Raw genomic sequence first — 20,202 nt, 5'->3', positions numbered from 1 at the left:
GGGGGGGGGGGGTGCTACCTATTTTCTGAAGATGAAGAGGATTTGGATGGTTTAGCATGTATATCTGTATAAAGACGAGCACGTTCACAGTAAGAATCATATTGTTCTACGAACATACATCATATTAAATCTAATAAAGACATTCCCAGCCTTTTCAAAAATCTTTCAGACAAGAATTAGGCATATTTGTATGTTATCCTTTTTGCACATTTATAAAATTATCAGAAATGAAAAACTTCTAATTTGATTGATAAATATTTGGAAAAATCCGGGTAATCATGGCCAGCAGCTTTTCGTTTTTTAGTTTCTAACAACTAATCTGTAACTTTTCATTCTTCAGTTTTAGACTCTCAATATGAACATTTAAAAGTACTTTGTCAAATCATTTTAGTCAAAAGGCGTTTGTGTCTTGCTTCTGTTTTAATGGAGTAAATGACCAAATCATTTTAGTTTACTTCACAGCAGTGCTAAGGATCCATTTAATTTTGATGCGGATTCGGATCCTGGATCCACACTGGAAAAAATGGATCTGGATCCAAGTCATGAACATATCATTAAGATTTACTGAACAAAAGAAGAATTTTCTAATTTTTTTCTTCTTTTTTTCTTAATTTTATGCTAAAAGTTCATGAACCAATCAGAGATTTTAATAATATCTTTTTTCAACAGTTCAGATTTGGGTTTTAAGAGCAAAATGTTTTTGTTTTTGTTTGTAGTTTACAGTGAAACCATTAAAATGTTAAATTTGATGTTTTGTTCCTAGAAGTAGTTTTCCGGCCTCTTCATTTAGTGCAGACTCTGGGTTAGGAACAATAAGGAGGCACTTGATGGTCAGAAGAATATGTTTAATCCCCAGATCTGGTTTCCAATCCTTCTTCAGAGTATTCACACATATCTCACCCTAGTCAAAACAATCAGCATCGATACAATCCAAATTTAACCCGCTTGTCTTTGTTTATGAACGGTAAAAAGAAAGAAATTCGAATGAAAAAAAAGAAAAAGTTTAAATTTTATATATCTATCGATGTTTACAGAAAAATCCATAAAACATGAAAAACAACATTCAAGCTGAAGTAGTTTCTAGAATTCCTAGAATAGGGACGCGTGGCGCCCTGAAAGTCTAGTATAGTATATTCCACATTTCTCTGTTGTAAAAAAGGAGAACTAAGGATGAAGCCCTAATCCGGATCCACTAATAAGGACACGCATTAAGGACACACACCGGATACACATTGAGGACACATATACAGGATGCACATTTAGGTCACAAATACAGATTGCACATAGAGTAAACAAATAAAGGACGCAAAATTAGGACACACTTACAGGACGACATTGAGGACACACATACAGGATGCACACTGAGGACACACACAAAGTACGAACATCGAGGACACATATACAGGATGCACACTGAGGACACACATACAGGATGAACATCGAGGACACACATAAAGGATGCACATTGAGGACATATACACAGGATGCACACCGAGGACACACATACAGGATGAACATCGAGGACACACATAAAGGATGCACATTGAAGACATATATACAGGATGCACACTAAGGACAAACATAAAGGATGAACATCGAGGACACGCATATAGAATGCACATTGAGGACATATATACAGAATGCACACTGAGGACACACATAAAGTACGAAAATTTAGGACACACATATAGAATGCACATTGAGGACACATATACAGGATGCTCACTGAGGACACACATACAGGATGAAGATAAGAACACAAATAAAGAATGCACAGCGAGGGCATTGCGACTGCGCAAACATTTTTAGGAGTCACTGGTTTTGTGGCCTCCAGGTCGTGGGAGAGATAGATAGTTGTTTCCCCGCAGTTTAAGCTGAAAGATTTCCGGATAAAGGAAATAGAAATTTCCGGATCACATCACAGCAAATATACCGGATGCACAATGAGGACACACATAAAGGAAAAAAAATATACAATAAACAAATACACAAATACAGGATTCAAATTGAGGATTGACACACATACAGGATGCACATTGAGGACACACATAAAGGATGCACATTAAGGACACATATACAAGATGCACATTAAGGACATACTTACAGGATGCACATTGTGGACGCACATAAAAGATGCACATTAAGGACACACATAAAGGATGCACATTGAGGACACGCAAAATGGATGCACATTGAGAACACACATACAAGATGCACATTGAGGACACACATACAGGATGCATATTAGGGACACACATACAAGATGCACATTGAGGACGCACATACAAGATGCACATTGAGAACATACATAAAGGATGCACATTCAGGGCGCACTTAAACAGGTTAAACAGTACGATAACATTGCAATCGAAATATGTTAGTAATTAGTAGTAAAGCAAGCAAGGGGGTTATTAATCAAATCAAATCAAATCAAATCAAATCAAATCAAATCAAATCATATCAAATCAAATCAAATCAAATCAAATCAAATCAAATCAAATCAAATCAAATCAAATCAAATTGTTAATGTAAGAAATAAGGATTTCTATTTTCAAATTTCCAGTTCAATACAGAAATTTTGTTTGTCAGGATAAACCTTATATAAATGTTGTTTTGTTGTGAAAATCATATTTGCAGAAATTAAAAGATTTTTGTACGCTTAGTTTAAACATTTTCCATATAACCTGTATCGTTTCGGTTCCCTGGCTTACAAATTAAAATCCGAAAAGTTTTATATTCCAATGATCGACAAACTTGCAATTATAAATTTCATTTTCTAATCCCCCCCCCCCCCACTAGAATATTGTTTTTACCTGTGGTCCAACGTTTGGATGAAATATCTTTGTAAGAAAGAATCCTTTAGGAGGAGTAGCCGGGTAGTCTTTACTTAATACTATCTTCACACGGAAACATCCTCCTGTATACGGGGTTCCAGGGGGACCATCCAGGACAGCCTAGTCAGTATCATTATTATCATTGTTATTATTTTATACTTGAAACTATTAAAAAGGGTATCAATGTTGCAAATGCTTCTCTTTCTTATTGTTTTTGTTTTTAGTGCAATCATTGTAATCATTGTAATCATTGTTATCATTGTTATCATTGTTATCATTGTTATCATTGTCATTATTGCTATCCATGTTTTCATTGTTATCATTGTCATTATTGCTATCCATGTTTTCATTGTTATCATTGCTTTCATTGCTGTTGTTGATATCATTGCTGTCATTGTAATAATTAAAAATGACTGCCTCCGGAATAAAAAGCTATAGGGCCCATATCATAAACTTATCGATTCATAAAAAGGTCTCGAAACACCCTACATTACCATTTTTTGAGTAGAACCCTACAATACTTGTACTTTGAAACAGTTGGTTGAAGACAGAAAAAACAGAAAATTCAGAAATATTGTTAAAAATTTAGTTTACATCAGCAAAAATAATATACTTGTTCTGAATTGACAAACTTATGATTTGTGGATATCAAGTTCAATGATTGATCTTCTCTTTTTAATAATTACAAGATTAATTTAATCTTAACAAAAGTATAACTCAACCAATCGTGTGGGGTTTGAAGAAACCAGAACAGCCAATCAGAGAAACCGGGAAATTAAAAATTTTGCACGCCATTCAATGAGTGAACACTCATTGGTCGGAAACTGGCAGGGAGAGAAAAAGAAAGAAAAATAGCGGATTAAGAAGGAAATGAAAAGTGTCCACATTAGATATTCAGATTAAGCAATCGGGATTAAATTCTGAAGTGTTCAATTCTGTTAAACTTACAGGGTGTCCCACGAAACATGACAATAGCAAGACGACTTGAAAGTCGTCTTTGATATTTGAATTTATTATTGACATTTAGTCTTCTATCTACTTTAACATGTATGATTCTTGAAACAATTATCACATAATTCTTCTAGCCCTGGCATTTCCAAAAAGTGGTCTGCGTTTTTTGTGCTTTCAATATTACCGGAGATATATAGAGTTTGGTTCAGATTTCAATTTTGTTAAATAAAAGCAAAATTGTCGAAATCTGAACGAAATTCTTCATATCTCGGGCAATATTGAAAGCACAAAAAAGGCAGACCACATTTTGGAAATGGCAGGACTAGGGGAATTTTGTGATTATTATCTCTAGAAATTTACTTCTAAGATTAGGTTGACAAATAAACGCAGCAAATTATATCAAAAATCAAGACGACATTCAAGTCGTCCTGCATACTGTCATGTTTCGTGGGACACCCTGTACCTGAATATCGGTCATATCATCATCGTTGAGCAGTACATGTATTCCCTCCATCTTCTCCTGTACAAGAGCCTGGGCCTGTTTCAGTACAGTACGCAGTACGTTAGGCGCGACATTCTCCATATTACTTGACATCATGACGACCTAAAACAAAACATGTGGTCAAATATCCTTGGTCGAAGAGCAATTATGCAAGGTCTTTTGTCAAATATCCGTAGTCAAATATTTGTTGCCCAAGATTCTTTGTTAAACATTCTTTGATAAGAATTCGCTGTTCAAAATCCTTTTGTCAAAAATCCTTTGTTCAAGCTCCCTTGTCCATGATTCTATGTCAAATATCCTTTGTCCAAGATACTTTGTCCATGATTCTTTGTCAAATATCTTTTGTTCGAAATACTATGTCCATGATTCTATGTCAAATATCCTTTGCTTGAAATACTTTGTCCATGAATCTTTGTCAAATATCCTTTGTTCGAAATACTTTGTCCATTATTCTATGTCAAATATCCTTGTTTAAAATACTTTGTCCATCAATCTATGACAAATATCCTGTGTTCAAAAGACGTTATCCATGATTCTTTGTGAAATCCTTTGTTTAAAATAAAAATACATTGTCCATGATTCTATGTCAAATACCCTTTGTTCAAAATACTTTGACCATGATTCGGTGTCAAATATTCTTTGTTCAAGATACTTTGTCCATGATTCTATGTCAAATATCCGTTGTCTAAGATCAATTATGCCAAATAGCCATGGTCAAATATTCTTTTCCCATAATTCTTTTTAAAAAGTCCGTTGTCAAGAAACCTTCGTCAAGAATCCATTGTCGACTATTTTTAAATCGTAAAAAGCAATAAATCCAACTTGAACGCTATTATAACCTAACAAAGATGTCAAAATTCAAACTTCATCGAACAATATTTTTAATTCTTTTAAGCACTTTAAAAACAATTTGAAAGTTTCAAGATTAATCATTTATCTATAATTTTGTCAAAATTTTAAATTTGTCAAACTCCAAGATTCCTTTATCGAATTCTTTTGTAGATTTTTTCTACAAGCTCCTCAGTGAAAGGAACGGAGTGAAAGATCCCTATTAGAAGATCCCAAAGTCATAAGTCCAAGTTTTACTTGACTTACTGACTTACTTAATAATCATTATCATGAACAGACGTTTTATTTTAAAACTAAGATTATGCATCAGTGGAATGCACTGATAGCAGTGAATACAAACAAAGGAAATGGCACTGGTCTTGCATGAGAAAAGCAGTCCCTATGCTTTGCAGGGTCTTTTTTGTAGAACACAAATGTACTCTCTTAGACTGTATAGGACCAATGCCGAGATTCTTATATACTATAAATACCTACAATATAAATATTTGGTTCAAGATCGGTTCCATAACGAAACTCTTTAACAGACGCACACTCTTTTGGTAAGGACACACACACATGAGGTTTCCGCCCTCTGACTAAAAGTTTACCTTATATTATCAAACTGGATTCACAGGATGTTGTGCAGAGGATGTATTTGCATTTAAGAGAAATAATTCTGAAATTAATTATCATTATCCTTAACAAATATAACTGATAATAATAATAATTGTGGGTCAACATATCTATATGATATGTCTTCACCATTTATAAGAGTAATCAGAATTCATGTTTATAGTATTTACATTTACAAGATTGATCAATCATTGATCGATCATTGATCAATCATTGATCGATCGATAATCAGTTTGAGATCACTTGCCAAGCCCAGTCAGTTTGATATCAGCATAAATAATATGCTCGTCATAACTTGAACAGATAATCAGAGTGGGACCTTTAGAATGGGATACCTTTAATTCCGACTGCTTAATCTGAATACCCAATGGAACACGTTTATGTTTACTCCACTCTTTATTTTGATATATTACAGAAAAATCAAAACCACGTTCTTCAAAATTAGAGAGTCCCTCCCGTTTCTGTACATTAATCTTAAATGGCACGCAAAAAAACGCGACTCTGATTGGTTGAATTTTATACACTTTTATACAAGATAAGGTTTCTCGAGATAAAGAAAAAGAGAGGATCAAACATTGATCTCGATATCCACCACTCTAAAGTTCCCAGCTCAGGTTTTTTTTACAGAAAAACAAATTGGATAGATTTGCAAATGAAGATATATGAATCAATATTTCAAAAATGCAGGTTTTTAACATAATCATGATGTCTACAGTATATTATACATTATTCCTTCCGTTCACTACTTGAATATCTTTCAATGAAAAGAATTGCACTTTTTAATTACTTCATTGGAATAATTGAAATAGAAAAAAAAACAGTGGAAAAGATTAGAGAATCAAATTGCAAAGTTTAAAGAAGAAGAATAGATGAAAGAGAACAAAAAAATTGAAAACTTTTTAAAGATCTGTTTCAAAGAAAATATTCCCTTGATTGTTAGCTCCGAGAGGGTTTTTAGCTCCAAGTTCAGTTAAAGATCGTCTTTTCCGACCCCGTTTTGGAACCCGGAGGTTAGGATCAATATTCTCATCTACTTCACCCGACTCCTAAATAAAGTTTATGTCAGGGTTTTGTCGGAGACATAGACATCAGGGTTCATCCGTTTTTCAGGTTTAAACCCTTTTTTCTTCAACCTTTGTTTGATCTAGGATATACTGTTAATATTTAATTGTTGCTTCTCTAAAATGTTGGCTTCATGATCTAGGCTGGAGAAACAATTATTGTTACTCCGACAAAGGTTCAAAGGGTAACGTTGTGAATCAGACATTCCACAGTATCTCTAAGGTCGAGAAACCCTAGTGTTATATTTCTCTAGCTTGGTTATGAAATTAACCGTATATTTTCCACGTGTAACGAAATGGGTGAGTTACTATAACGGATTAGAGAACTGAACTGAACCATGGTTATTATGGATATTTGAAAAAGAAGGGGAGGGGAGACCGGGAGGGGGGGGGAGGGTCGACCAGACAGAATTCAGGTCACATTTTCTGAGCCGACTGACCGGAAACTTCCGTTGACATTAAACAAAGTAAACTTCTAGCACATATATAAACACATATATTATTAATGCATAAATGCAAATAGAAGTACAGAAAAAAACAAACATAATTTGGCCTAAGCTTGGTGGAATAATTAAAGCTTGGAAGGATCGGGAGGACCCGGGGTTGTTACATTCAAACCCTGTATAAGTATTTTAATTTGAGTAAAAATTTCAAAAATATTTTTTTAAACCGGGAGAATTTCATACTTGTCAATTGAAATGTCATCTGGTTCCACAAATATTCATAACCCCCCCCCCCCTACCTTCCTCCATTGTATATTTAAACCCCTCCCTTTTCCCACCCCGCCCCCTCTACTGCACTGGACAACTAGCACGAGAGTAGTTAACAAAATATGTTGAAACAAATGTACCACCCTTTCCCACACCTAGCACCTAGATTTTACAACAATAATGATCCTCACGGCAAACATGTTAAGGGACTATCAGTATATTTTTTGTAAGTCTTTAGTTAAAAAATACCGTAAAAAATGCAATCGATTCCTTACCAAGGCATTTACTATATAATGAACGATGATCAAAATATTTAAATTGATCAGAAAGTTGACAAGATTTAGGAACAGTTTTGATATTGACAACTACTAGCAGATTTTTACAGTATAGAACAGCAAGGAAGTGGCCAAGATACAATTTCATTCAAAAGTAAGGTTTTTATAAATCGCTTTAAAACTATAGAACTATAAATCATTGATGACATTAGACAATGTATTCGAATACGGATCTCGCACAGGGCTAACGACTAACGAGAGCTATATAAAAGCCTGAAACGATATAGCATTGAAATGTTTAATCATTTATTCAAACCCATTTTAAAAATAGCATAAAAGACTTAATATTTAAAAATTCCACAAGGAATCGTTCAACATAAGATAAAATAGTAAATGCGAAAAATCTCAATTTAACACGTGAAATATGTTCAAAAGTCAAACCCAAGGTTGGACACAAAGAATATTAAAAAGAAAGAAATATTTGATGGTTGAGCTAACTTTCTAGTTTCTAGTGTGAGCAAAAGTGAACTAGGGAAATAATTTAACTAGCCAAACCTAATGCAACTACATTTTCAATAGCTGGATATAACTGGTAAATACCTGGATAGATTGATCTACTGCCTTGATGGTAGATGTGGACGAGGTCCTGGAGTAGGACGGACTACAGCCTGGTGTAGGACTGGAGGACGAGATGGGTCTGGACAAGGAGAGACGAGGAGACTTGTTTACTGGTTCATTGTCGTCCAATAGGTCAGGGTTAGAACCATCAAGTACAGCCTAAACAGTCAACATCAAGATACAGGGTTAGAACCATCAAGTACAGCCTAAACAGTCAACATCAAGATACAGGGTTAGAACCATCAAGTACAGCCTAAACAGTCAACATCAAGATACAGGGTTAGAACCAGTTCAATACAGNGAACCTTTCTCTAGACTGGATGGTTCTCAGGGACAGACTGGGGGGATCTTAGGGACCTCTCCACAGGCTGGGGTTTTCTTGGGGACCACTCCCTAGACTGGGGGGATCTTTGGGACTTCTCAACAAGCTTGTTGGTTCTTGGGGACGGGATTCTTAAGAGCAACAAATCTTGATTCAAGCAAGTACGCAAGAAAACTTCTAAGATTTATATCTTTCTAATTAACATAAAAAAAGACTGAAAACTGAACAAAGACGTTAAATTCATTACATTTAGGATAATGTTAACATTTTGCGCCCTCCTAACACCTACAGTTTCATTTTAAGTAATAAACTAGTTTTGCTGCGAATTAGTTAACATTGTTTTTTCCAAAGATGAATTTCACAGGAGGTATACATTTTATTGTTATTATTATTATTACAAAATATCTCTGGGGTTGTTCCTGGCCCCAGGTGATCCCCTTACGATATGCATATAATTCCCTCCTAAGGTCGTCTGTCTGGTCCGCCTTGGGTTTGTTGTATTATTGATATGCAATATATATTCCTCTTTATGGTTTCATGGACCCGAAAATATCCGTAAAAGGCTTGATAGAATTCGTATGGTTGTCTTTATTGGCTTTACTAAAGGGCAAACAAATCTTGATATATCACTTATGCGGAAATAAACATGTATGTATTAAACTCGAGGGCTACGAATTATACAACTCGAGGATTTTCATGGCAAAGACGAGTAAGAAAAAAAGTGACAAAGATTTGTCTCTTCCTAATTAAACATAAAAAATACTCAAAAGTTAACAAAGACATGAAGTTCATTAAATTTAGAATTATATAACAACTATTAACTCCTAACATATGGTTTCCTCTAACCTGCATTGAAGTTGATAATTTCTCTCCTTCTTGAAGTAAGCGTCTCACGTCACTACTATATGACTGGTTAAACTCAGAATCCGTGAGGACAGAATCCTGAGAACATATATTAATTCAATTGTGTGGCTTTGCTGTCAACTTCCAAGTTTAAAAATTGAGTTTCAAGTCCTATTAAACAAGAAAACAAGGATTAAATATCAAAGTATGTCTTATTGATAATAGAAATCTATTTTCAGGTTTAATTCTACTTATAGTTAGAGATATCAAAGGATAACGACAGCAGGTTGCAAAGATTTTCTGATCAGAAAATTAGAAAAAAAAGAGGTCAAATATTAAGAACTGAAAATGACCAAGCCAGTAAAAAAAACTTGTCTAAGCGCGGCTTGATTAAAAAAAACTAAAAATACCAACCATATAGGCTTACAAACGGTGTTACGATACTTTCCCTAAGGCATTTTTCCGAGTGTGACTTTCCAAGTGACAATTTCCCAAGTGGCAATCACTCCCAAAAGTGCAATTTCCCAAGCGGCAACTTCCCAAAAGTTAGGTTAGGCCTTCTGAGGCGCCGAAAGCTGCAATGGGGGCCAAGCACTGCGGCTTGGATAGGCTAAGGGGCCGAGTGCTGCAGTTAAAACATGCTAGGGGGCCGAAAGCTGCGGCTAGGACAGACTTGGAAAACTCCACATTTGAGACAATTTCCCCTGGGAAAATTGCCGCTTGGGAAAATGCCTACAGGAAAGTACCTAACATCTTACAAACAACGTACCTCAAGACTCGAAGTATCACTAGGCACCTGAAGACCCTGATTAGCAAGATATTGTTTAAAATCTGAACTTAATGATCTGGTTCTACATCCACTCTTCCCTCCTTTAAACCCAACCTCAAGTTCATCTCCTTCACTCTCACACTCCAGGCTGGCAAAGTAGCGGTCAGATTCCTTAAAACAACTATATGTTATACTTTGACTAAAATTTTTACGATCATCCTCTTTGTTTAAGTAAAAGTGTTCACCAATAAAACAGAATTGACACAGAATTGCACAAAATTGACACAGAATAGACAAACTGACGGTATTAACAGAATTGACATATTGAGTTTAGAGATATATTATTGATAATATATTGTAATTTGTGTTAAATTTGTTCAACTAGTTTTGTAATTTGCTTATGTTTGACAGACCTCTAGACTAAATCATATTGACTTATGTTTGACAGACCTATTGAATTTATTGCCCTAAAATTGACCGATTTATAAATCATATTGACCTAATATTGACCAGACTTTAGATCCTATTGACCTATTATTGATCGATCAAAAGATCCCAATGACTTAATATTGATTGACTTAAATTATTATTGATGGAACTTTTGACCTATATTTGACCGCTTGACTCTATTGACCGGACGAACCTGATCAGTTGATGTATCTGTCTCTGGTTCATCCTCGTTGTAGTTTTCAGGTAAACACGGAGATCTAGAAATATTTCATTTCAGAAAAAAATTCAGTTAAAAATTATATAATTATTTTATTAATTTTCCTATAAATTGAGATTAGATAATAGTTTCTTGGCTTACTATTGTAATTTACCTTGAAATAAGCGCATCCCAGCGATCTAGTTGAGAAGTAGAGCAAACTAGAACCGGAGCACGAGACCTCGGTGTCATAGCTTCCTCCAGCTGCTTCGAGGACAGCCTCGTGGAGGCCCTGGTGATGGGGGACTCTACAGCAGGTGCTGGTGTACGGGGAGGAAGTGGAGGAACTATAAAACTTCCATCATGTTCTCCTGTGCAGCTAGGTAGGGACTCACTTAAATAATATTTTACTTCTTAGATTTTTAATTTTGAAAAATTATTCTTTTTACATGAAAACTCTTAATTTCAATGTTCAAGGATGTTTAGTGTTTGTTTGCCATAAATTTCTCATGATTTCTAATCTATTGAAAAACAAAAAATTTCTTAATCTTCCTTTACTTCTTATGTGAATGTCTTTAAGCATTAGACACAGGGAAATAATTTAGGTAAAAAAAATAGTTCTAACAATTTTTTGTTTTAATTTAAAAAGGTTTTTTAAAGATAATAACAAAATTTTACTAAATTATTTAATTAGTATTACAGTATGCCAATTTTTCCCAAATTGGGATCCTTTGTGCCCCAGGACCCTCCCCATTGGGGGGGGGGGGGAGGAGGGGGATCCCAGGACCCCGAAACCCTAAGTGGGAAACAGCACCCAAACTTAGGTAACAAAACATCGTAAATGTGCCCAAAACATGAATGCAGATTTTTAACAATTAAGTGAAATAACTCTTACAAAGTTATGTAACGGAATTCTGTTAAAACTATTTCAACTTTTAAATATGGCTTTATCTGTGAGCATCTTCTCTTTGCACAATATAAAACAAAAACAAACAAGTTCGCAGACTTACTAATATTTTTTTTGCTCATTTTCATTTAACAAAAATTAACTTTTGGACACTTTGTGTAATTTTGAGCAATCATACACTTTCCCTGGGGTCATGTGAGGTCTCACATTAAATTTGGGCCCGATCGGTTTAGTCATTTTGACATTTATTGGATTCAAACGGGCAGACAAACAAACAGACAGACACCCAAACAAAGTATATATGTATAGATGTGCTTACTCTAGGTCCTCTTGACTATATTTGCCCGGAGTATCCACCTCGTCCACAGCACACACATCAGATACTTGACTCACAGGGGTCTCTTGGGGGCTAGCCAACCTTTAGTACCATCATGGTCATCATGGTAATTATTGTCATCATTGTCATCATTATCATCATTATCATTATCATCATTATCAGTATCATCATTATCAGTATTATCTTCATCATCATCATCATCGCCATTATCATTACCATTATTAACATCATGATTATCATCACCAAATGAGAATCTTACATTCAATGAATTAGTGGTTGTCACTTCCAAGCGTCATAGCGTATTCAACTTTGGTAAACATCATGTCGTTCAGTTTATAATATGTTTAAAATAGAATTTTTAGAAGCTTTTCCTTTAAAATCCTTCTAATTCTTTTCATTGTTTTTCGCTTATCTTTAATCACATGACAGTACCTGGGCCTAGGTGAGAGAAGACCAGGAGATAAAACAGTTCGTCCTCTAACATCTGGAGGATCAGGACTCGTCCTACCGGAGATAAGTAAACCAGGACTTGATCGACTCGGAGACAAAACCTTTTCTCTTTCTAAAAAAACGTTTCTAATAATACTTTCTTCATTCCTTTTCTACTTTCTTGATACTTTTCCCCCTAAAAAACCAATATTTTCACCAATTTAATTTAAAATAAATTATATACGCAAGCATATATAACTTTTATGAAAGATAAATTATTTTCGAGAGGAGGGTAAGGGGGGTAAGAAAAAGTATTTTTCGATGTAATATACTTATATTCCTGGGGAGAAGAAGCTTACCAGAGATCTGAGGTGTTTGTAAGGAAGTTTGTCGTCGGAAACTGTGTTGCTGTTCGAGCTTAGTTTCCGGCTGCCGAAACGTGTAGCTGCCGGTGGCCGGTCGTTTCCGGCGCGGTGTCAGAAGATTGATCAATCCATCACCAGATTTCCGCTGTCGGCGGCCGACTGTTCGAACAGAACCAGACGTGGACACTTCGGGGGTTCCTTTTCCGTTAGCTTGGTTCAACTTGGTCACAAGTTTTCTCTTCTGTGCAGAAGCAGGCATGCTTTGAACATGGGCATACAACGCAGCTAGAGCTTGATCTAAATAATTAAGAAGGTCAGCTAGATGTAAGAAAATTTATTCAGATGAAAAACAAAGTCATGTTTTTTAAGATTGTAAGCTAATTGAACATTCTAAAATAAATGTAAAGCTTAAGAAAACAAATATTAGAAGTGAATCTAGAATCAAACCCACAGTTTTATAACTTCTTTTAGTGCAACAAATATAGAATACATAATGCATATTTCTTTGATTTTTAGGATTTTTGAACCTTCTAGAATTAAAGTGTACTCAATCAAGGACCAAATATAGAAATCAGTTTTAATTTATTTTCACAACCTATAATGTTACTGCTTTTGGTTTCATCAAAATATTAGAATCTATGTATTTAAAACCTTATACCTGTGGCGTTGGCCGTTGGTTTGCTTGCCTCCCTGTCTACAAAACTGAAGACTGTATTGACCACAGGGGATTCTACTTTAGGCGTTGCAGTCACTGGATTCCTTCGGGTCTAATTATTTTAATTATTCAAATTATGACGTTTTTTTCATTTTCAACTCTCGCAAAATTATTTGCATTTTATAAAGATTATTAAGGGCAAGTTTAGGGCTGTTCATCGTTTTAAACTTTTTTTGGAATATATTTCCTCTCAGGGTCAAAATTTAGCAAAGTTTCAGAAAGACAATGTTCAGAATATCCGATCAAGATGGATGATGCACGAACAAGAAAAAGAAAATAAAGATCTAGAAATACAGAACTAAAAAATTATTTGCAGCTGCCATCATCTAAATTTTTACAGAAGTTTGTTAAAATTAAATTTAAAAATTAAACATGTTAAAAACAGGATAACTATTTTAAAAGGAAGTGAGTCTTTGCCACAAACTCAAATATTCCTTTCACTTTATCTAGAAAAATCAGAGTTTGTGGCAAAGACTCAATTCCTTTGTCAAACTTCTCAGATGAACCTTTCATAAGTCCCACTTTATTAGGGATGTCATAATAAACAAGTTTCGAACTTAAATTTATAAAAATGGTTACCTTTGCTTTCGGAGTTTGGAAGACAGAATTCTTCTTCTTAAGATAGTTTTCAACGTCAAGAATAAGCTGCTCAGGGATGGTAAACAAACGTTCAGCGTTTTCTGAAATCAAATAATAATTTTCTCAAGTATATTAAAATTGGAACCTTAAAAAGTATTTTTTTACCGAACCTTAATTTTTTTGGAGTTGGGGGAAAAAATATTTTTCTGGAATTTTATAATAACAATAATAAAAATATCGCAGTCAACCCTTATCCTAAGGATTGGGCTTGCGCTCCCACCAACTATCCAGTTAAGTTATAATGGACTAATTCAGTGAAGACATTAGTGTAAATACATTAGTGAGAGTCAAGTCTATGGTGCACAGTTGGGTATTGGGGGGGGGGGGGTCAGCCAAAATGAGATTGTTCCATAAACCTCTTATTATGTCAAATAAGGCTTGGCCGCGTAAGAATTTCTTTTTAGATAAGTCTCAAAGTTGTTTAGTTGTTATGTTCTAGTTGAGAATTTCGCAATTTCATAGAAAATTTTTAAAATAGGATTTTTCAACACGCTACTATGACTAAATCAAGCTTTTGGCGTGCTGCCGACGCCCCTAAATCTTTTCTGTATGGATGTTAGAATCTATTTATATGTTTAGATTATGCCGAAACCACTGTGCTTTCTTGTGCTTTTGCTTTAAAAATACATGTTTTTCTCTCGAAATAGCTCTCTAACAAAGACGAAATTTAAATTTATTGCGGGTTTACAAGATCTATTCAAGAATAAATATATGAACGGGAAAAGTAACTATAAATTGAAACCTTTATAAATCAATGAAGCTACAGTTGTTACAATGTTAGTAAATGAAAAGATTATCATTATATATTCATTTCGTCAATTCTCATCATGAAACACAAAACACATGCTTTTAAAGAGGAGTANAATACACCGCCGTGTGGCGGTATGCGACGGCCCCATCTGTAAACCCAACAAATTCCCGGTAGTCCTGTCCTGTCGGTACCTCTAGTATGAAAGCTATAGTACCTATCATAAATGTGACTGCCCGACTGAACAACTGATGGTTCGACTGTAAGGATTCAGGAGCAAGTTTCCGGGGGCAAAGAATATGAGTAGAGAACACGGTTCCTAGGTTCCCAGCATTCATCTACACAATCAGAAATTTATAAATTCCCTTTTTATCATTTTTATCATTATTATTGATGATACCTATCAACTTGTTCCATTACCTATCAAAAAAAACATAACAGATTATCTAGTCTAAAATTCACTGTAAAAGCTCTAATTCTAAGAATTTCAACCCTGGAGCTAAACGTAACATTGCCTTCAGGACATGTTATGTTGAGCTCCATTGTAGGTTGATTGGTAATAATAATAATAAAAATAATATATAAAAAGCAGTATTCTCTTTTTCTTTCGATGTACGTTCATAACTCATGACTGATTATTCCCAAAATTTGATTTGGGAACTCGGCCGAACCACGGGAACTTTCTCAGCTTGGTTTAAAATTATAAATGAGTGGCTTGATTTTTATAGCTGGAATCGACCAAGGGGTTTCTTTCCAAACAGACACACAATCAGAGATTAATACTTTGTACATATAAAAAATCAAAATTTATGAATTATATTATTTATGAGTGTCTAAAGTTTAAATTCGCTGTTTACCTTATTTGAATCTTGTCTTAGAGAAACTGCGTGAAGGAAGGTCAATAGATCTTTCAGAAGAGTGTAATTTACCTGATCATAGAAAAATTTGATATTAATTATTTACAGTTCGTTTTGATTTCGATTTCGGTTTCGTTCAGATTCAGTTCCGGTTTCGGTTTCGGTTTTCCGTTTCAGTTTCGTTATTACGTTTTTACCTCTGGAATGAGCTGGAACAGAAGTTGAAGAGAAGATATCTGACGATCAAATCCTGCTTGACGATCCTCTTCAGACATGGTTTCCCGGCAGAGAAGAGGTATCTAAATATATAAAAATTAAATTTCCATCATAAAAGATTTAAATTTCATCCAATTATTTCAATTAAATTATTTTTTTTCTTTTAATGTTTTTTAGGTGTTTGTACTTTTTTTGAAAGTCTAAAGTGACTGAGGTCGGATTTAATAAATAGCAAGTAGTTGAATAGGTGTAGTTGAGTAGGTGTAGTTGAGTAGGTGTAGTTGAGTAGGTGTAGTTGAGTAGGTGTGCTATTTGAACTATTTCTCTAGTAAACTCAATTCCACACTAGAGAAGTACGTCATACAATTCATAATCTCCGACCTCTAACGACGATAAATTTAACCATTTTGAAAATACCTGACAGTGTGCTCTATAGTATGCATCAGTAAGAAGAGGTTCAGGAAGGTTAGCTAGGAAGTTCTTTAGTACACCAGCACATTCATGTACAGAGAACTCGTCTTCATCCAGGTTCAGGGGTACACCCTACAGTACAATATATATAGATATATACCAACACATTCATGTACAGGGAACTCATCTTCGTCTAAGTTCAGGAGTACACCCTGCAGTACAATATATATATATATATATATATATAAATATAAATATATTCCAGCACATTCATGTACAGAGAACTTATCTTCATCTAGGTTTAGGGGTACACCCTGCAGTACAATATACATATACCCGCACATTCATGTACAGAAAACTCGTCTTCATCTAGCTTGATATGTACAGTGTACAGTACACCCTGCATTACATATTTATATATTTATATAACTATAAAGCAATATTTAGAACATCTTCTCAGTTTTCATATTAATAATACAAATTGTTTCAGATCTCTCGATCCTCATAAGGCAATAAACATGGTTTAACATATTTATATATATATCTTGAAACTGACCGCTAGGTGGCAAACTGTGCGAAATATTTAGTTTTCTGACCGCTATTCGTACTTTGGCGCTGACGGTCCAAATGTTATCGTTTTCTCTTGTTGGACAATGAACAGTGGACCTGGATACCCCCTTAAAAAAACGTAAGGCGTATAAAATCAACCTTGTTAAGTCGTTCCTTCAATGCTTGTTGTTTCTTAAGGTTTCCATGTTTCCTGAAAAGTCCCTCCGACGTGATATTGTGTGAGCGGCCAAGGTATTCTATTATCTGATACACCTAGGACAATTAACAACTTCTTCATTCTATATATTATCTCCGTTTGTCTGTTTGGATGTTCGATCATAGTTCATAACCCCATAGACCGATTTGCCTTAAATTCTGATTGGGCCACTCAACGAGAAAGTACTTAGCTTAGTTAAAAATTATAAGCGGGTCGAATTTTATAGGAAAAACTCCATGCAAAAATAGGCTGCATTGCTTTTACAAAAATAACTTCTATTTTGAACCCGTAGAATAGATACGTTGGGCCTTGCGTTATGGGTAAAGTTATGCTATTTAGGATGATTCCGACGGAACCCTCTTATTTTTTTTCGAAGTTGTTGACTGTACCTGACAAACTCCTTCCTGTGTTAGAGGTATTCCGTCCATTACTCCTTTCGTGGATTTCTTCTTCATGGGAGTAAATGCTTTTAGCAGAGTGGATTCCTTTTCCTAATAAACATTTAGTTCCTTTAAAATTAGCATTAAAGAACATGTGCATTATGCACAATGTAAAGTGTAATATTGACTTAGGTACAATAAAGAGATACTAACGAATGATCTCAAATTTGAATGAATACTATAACTAAAAGTATATAGCCAACAGGACTCAGTCCCCAAGTGGATAGGATCGGCTCGAACAGTGCATCCTGATCGACACTGCTATGGTCGGGAGCTCCCAGCTTATCAAGGCTCACAACTGGCTTATCAAAATTCAAAAGTCCAAAAACTAGAGCAAACCCATTTCCGTTCTCTTTTAACTTTCCTAAAAGATCATCCTAGGTTCTACGGTGTCTCGTACTTCATATGGAATATATAATCTGAGAAAACTAGAGCAATCCCGTTTATGTTCTATTTTTAACTTTCCTAAAAGATCATCCTAGGTTCTACGGTGTCTCGTACTTCATATGGAATATATAATCTGAGAAAACTAGAGCAATCCCGTTTATGTTCTCTTTTTAACTTTCCTAAAAGATCATCCTAGGTTCTACGTTGTCTCGTACTTCATATGGAATATATAATCTGAGAAAACTAGAGCAATCCCGTTTATTTTCTCTTTTTAACTTTCCTAAAAGATCATCCTAGGTTCTACGGTGTCTCGTACTTCATATGGAATATATAATCTGAGAAAAACCAAAATTTAAAATATAGAATATCAAAAAAAAACAAAAAAAAAACAATAATAAACAAAATTTTTGCCATGAAACATCTGGAAAGTCAATAGTTATCAAATTTTCGATTGTTTCCAGAATCCAGATGGGTAAAAATACATCATGACCGGTTGAAACAGATCCACCTGTCCTATACAAATTGCATTGGTTTTTTCCAATAGTCCAAAAAAGTGCCCCTTGGCACTAAACCCACGCAGGGTTCATTTTACGAATGTCTTAGAAATATAGAGTGTGTTATGTTTTTTTGTAATGTACAGGGTTAACCACAAAGGATAAGACTTGAATGGAGACCTGAAAGTCTTCCATGCTAAAAATCCTAAGTTTAATCCCAAGTTTAATGTTGTCAAAAATCCCAAGTTTAATGTTGTCAAATTAATAAGAGTGCTGCGTGATTTTAAAAAGAAAGAAAAAACTTTAAAACTTTAGGAAACAATTAATATAAGAATAAAGGCTGCTAGAAATCCGTACAGTTGTCTCTCAGGTCTTGTCCTTTGTAGTGTATATAAAAGAATATATAAAAGAATGATTAACAGGTTTATGTGATTCATTAAAACCCAAACAGACAGAGTAAGTTGCCAGGAGCTCATCCCTGGAGCTCAAAGTAACATACCTATATTAACATGATACTTTGACTAGGTTGAATGATAATAATTAATAATAATAATAATCCCGGGTACCTGTTTCTCGTAAAGGAAGCTGCAATCACACTCGTCAGTGTGAAGGTCGAGTAGGAAGGAGAGGTGCATCTTAACCATACTATGGTAGTACTCAGGCTCAGTCATCTGCACACAAGTCAATCAATCAATTAGTCAATTAATTAGTCAATTAATCGTTAAATTAATCAATCGAACAATTTATCTATAACTTAATTAACCAATCAATAAATCCATTTCTTAATGAGGCATATATAAATGATTAAGGTATTCAATGAATCAATCAAGCGGTGAATTGATTTATCAAGAAATGAATATATCAAGTAGTAAATGAATTTATCTAGTCGTCAATGAATCAATCAAGTATTTATTAAATCAATTTAGAAGTGTAAGTATCAGTTATGCAGTGAATGAATTAAGCAAGAAATAAATATTGAATGAATGAATCAAGTAGTGAATTAATCATTCAAAAAGTGAAAAATAGATGAATAAAAAATATTTTTAAAAAAATAGCTGAATCAATCAATCAACCAAAAAGTTCAGGGTCCTTACCTTCATATGAAGAGCAAGATCTAGCCCCGACATGTTTCCGCACATTTTCTACAAGCCTGTCATTATTTCTACAAATATTATATAATTCAATAGATCAATAAGAATGTACAAACTTAGATACAAGGCGTTACATTAAGCGTATTAACGTTACATTTTAGTCTAAACAAATAACAAAAATTTATCTATAAAAAAATACAAAAAATTATGTAAAAATACTTTCTCAATCATTCATAATATTTTCAATTATTTTCTGAGCTGCATCCTTCCAGATTATCCTGAGCTTTCTTGAGAACAGTTCTGGTTTTACTCAGCTGATCAACTATAGCCTTCTCCACCTTCTGCTTCCTTCTGTTCGATCTAGAGATCTTGTCAGTGGCATCTCGCAGTGCAGCTCTAGTTGCTGAC

General features: G+C 34.5%; 2 protein-coding genes across 11 annotated transcripts in view; both read right to left on the bottom strand.

The window, feature by feature from the left end:
- The window catches only part of LOC111696884 (ubiquitin-conjugating enzyme E2 S), a 6,372-nt gene extending 564 nt beyond the window's left edge, over positions 1-5,808 (bottom strand). Inside the window, exons 1-5 of the mRNA XM_023466657.1 lie at positions 5,724-5,808; positions 4,249-4,389; positions 2,814-2,954; positions 760-901; positions 19-106 (exon numbers count right to left, since the gene is read on the bottom strand). Coding sequence (XP_023322425.1) covers positions 19-106; positions 760-901; positions 2,814-2,954; positions 4,249-4,383 — 506 coding nt within the window. The 5' untranslated portion in view covers positions 4,384-4,389; positions 5,724-5,808. The remainder of the gene's footprint in view (positions 1-18; positions 107-759; positions 902-2,813; positions 2,955-4,248; positions 4,390-5,723) is intronic.
- LOC111696882 (rho GTPase-activating protein 19) lies at positions 5,790-20,037 on the bottom strand. 10 transcript variants are annotated; one of them, XM_023466649.1, is made up of 21 exons: positions 19,798-20,037; positions 19,270-19,374; positions 17,772-17,873; positions 17,325-17,438; positions 16,623-16,748; positions 16,187-16,288; positions 15,990-16,061; positions 15,350-15,470; positions 14,325-14,425; positions 13,689-13,797; positions 13,025-13,327; positions 12,669-12,798; positions 12,219-12,317; positions 11,168-11,386; positions 10,990-11,053; positions 10,347-10,517; positions 9,581-9,676; positions 8,395-8,571; positions 6,677-6,794; positions 6,323-6,502; positions 5,790-6,067 (listed from the first exon to the last, which is right to left on the bottom strand). In XM_023466649.1, exons 1-20 carry the CDS (start codon positions 19,840-19,842, stop codon positions 6,468-6,470), a joined length of 2,409 nt encoding a protein of 802 aa, XP_023322417.1. In that variant the 5' UTR covers positions 19,843-20,037; the 3' UTR covers positions 5,790-6,067; positions 6,323-6,467. The 10 variants fall into 10 exon arrangements, with proteins under 10 accessions (XP_023322417.1, XP_023322419.1, XP_023322416.1 ...); XM_023466651.1 differs by having other exon boundaries at positions 5,790-6,042; XM_023466648.1 differs by having other exon boundaries at positions 6,341-6,502.
- Positions 20,038-20,202: the final 165 nt, after the last annotated feature.

This window comes from Eurytemora carolleeae, unplaced genomic scaffold, assembly GCF_000591075.1.
Source record: "Eurytemora carolleeae unplaced genomic scaffold, Eaff_2.0 scaffold186, whole genome shotgun sequence".
NCBI lineage: Eukaryota > Metazoa > Arthropoda > Copepoda > Calanoida > Temoridae > Eurytemora > Eurytemora carolleeae.
The sequence above is the reverse complement of the archived record's forward strand: the minus strand, read 5'-3'. Positions and strand labels throughout refer to the sequence as shown.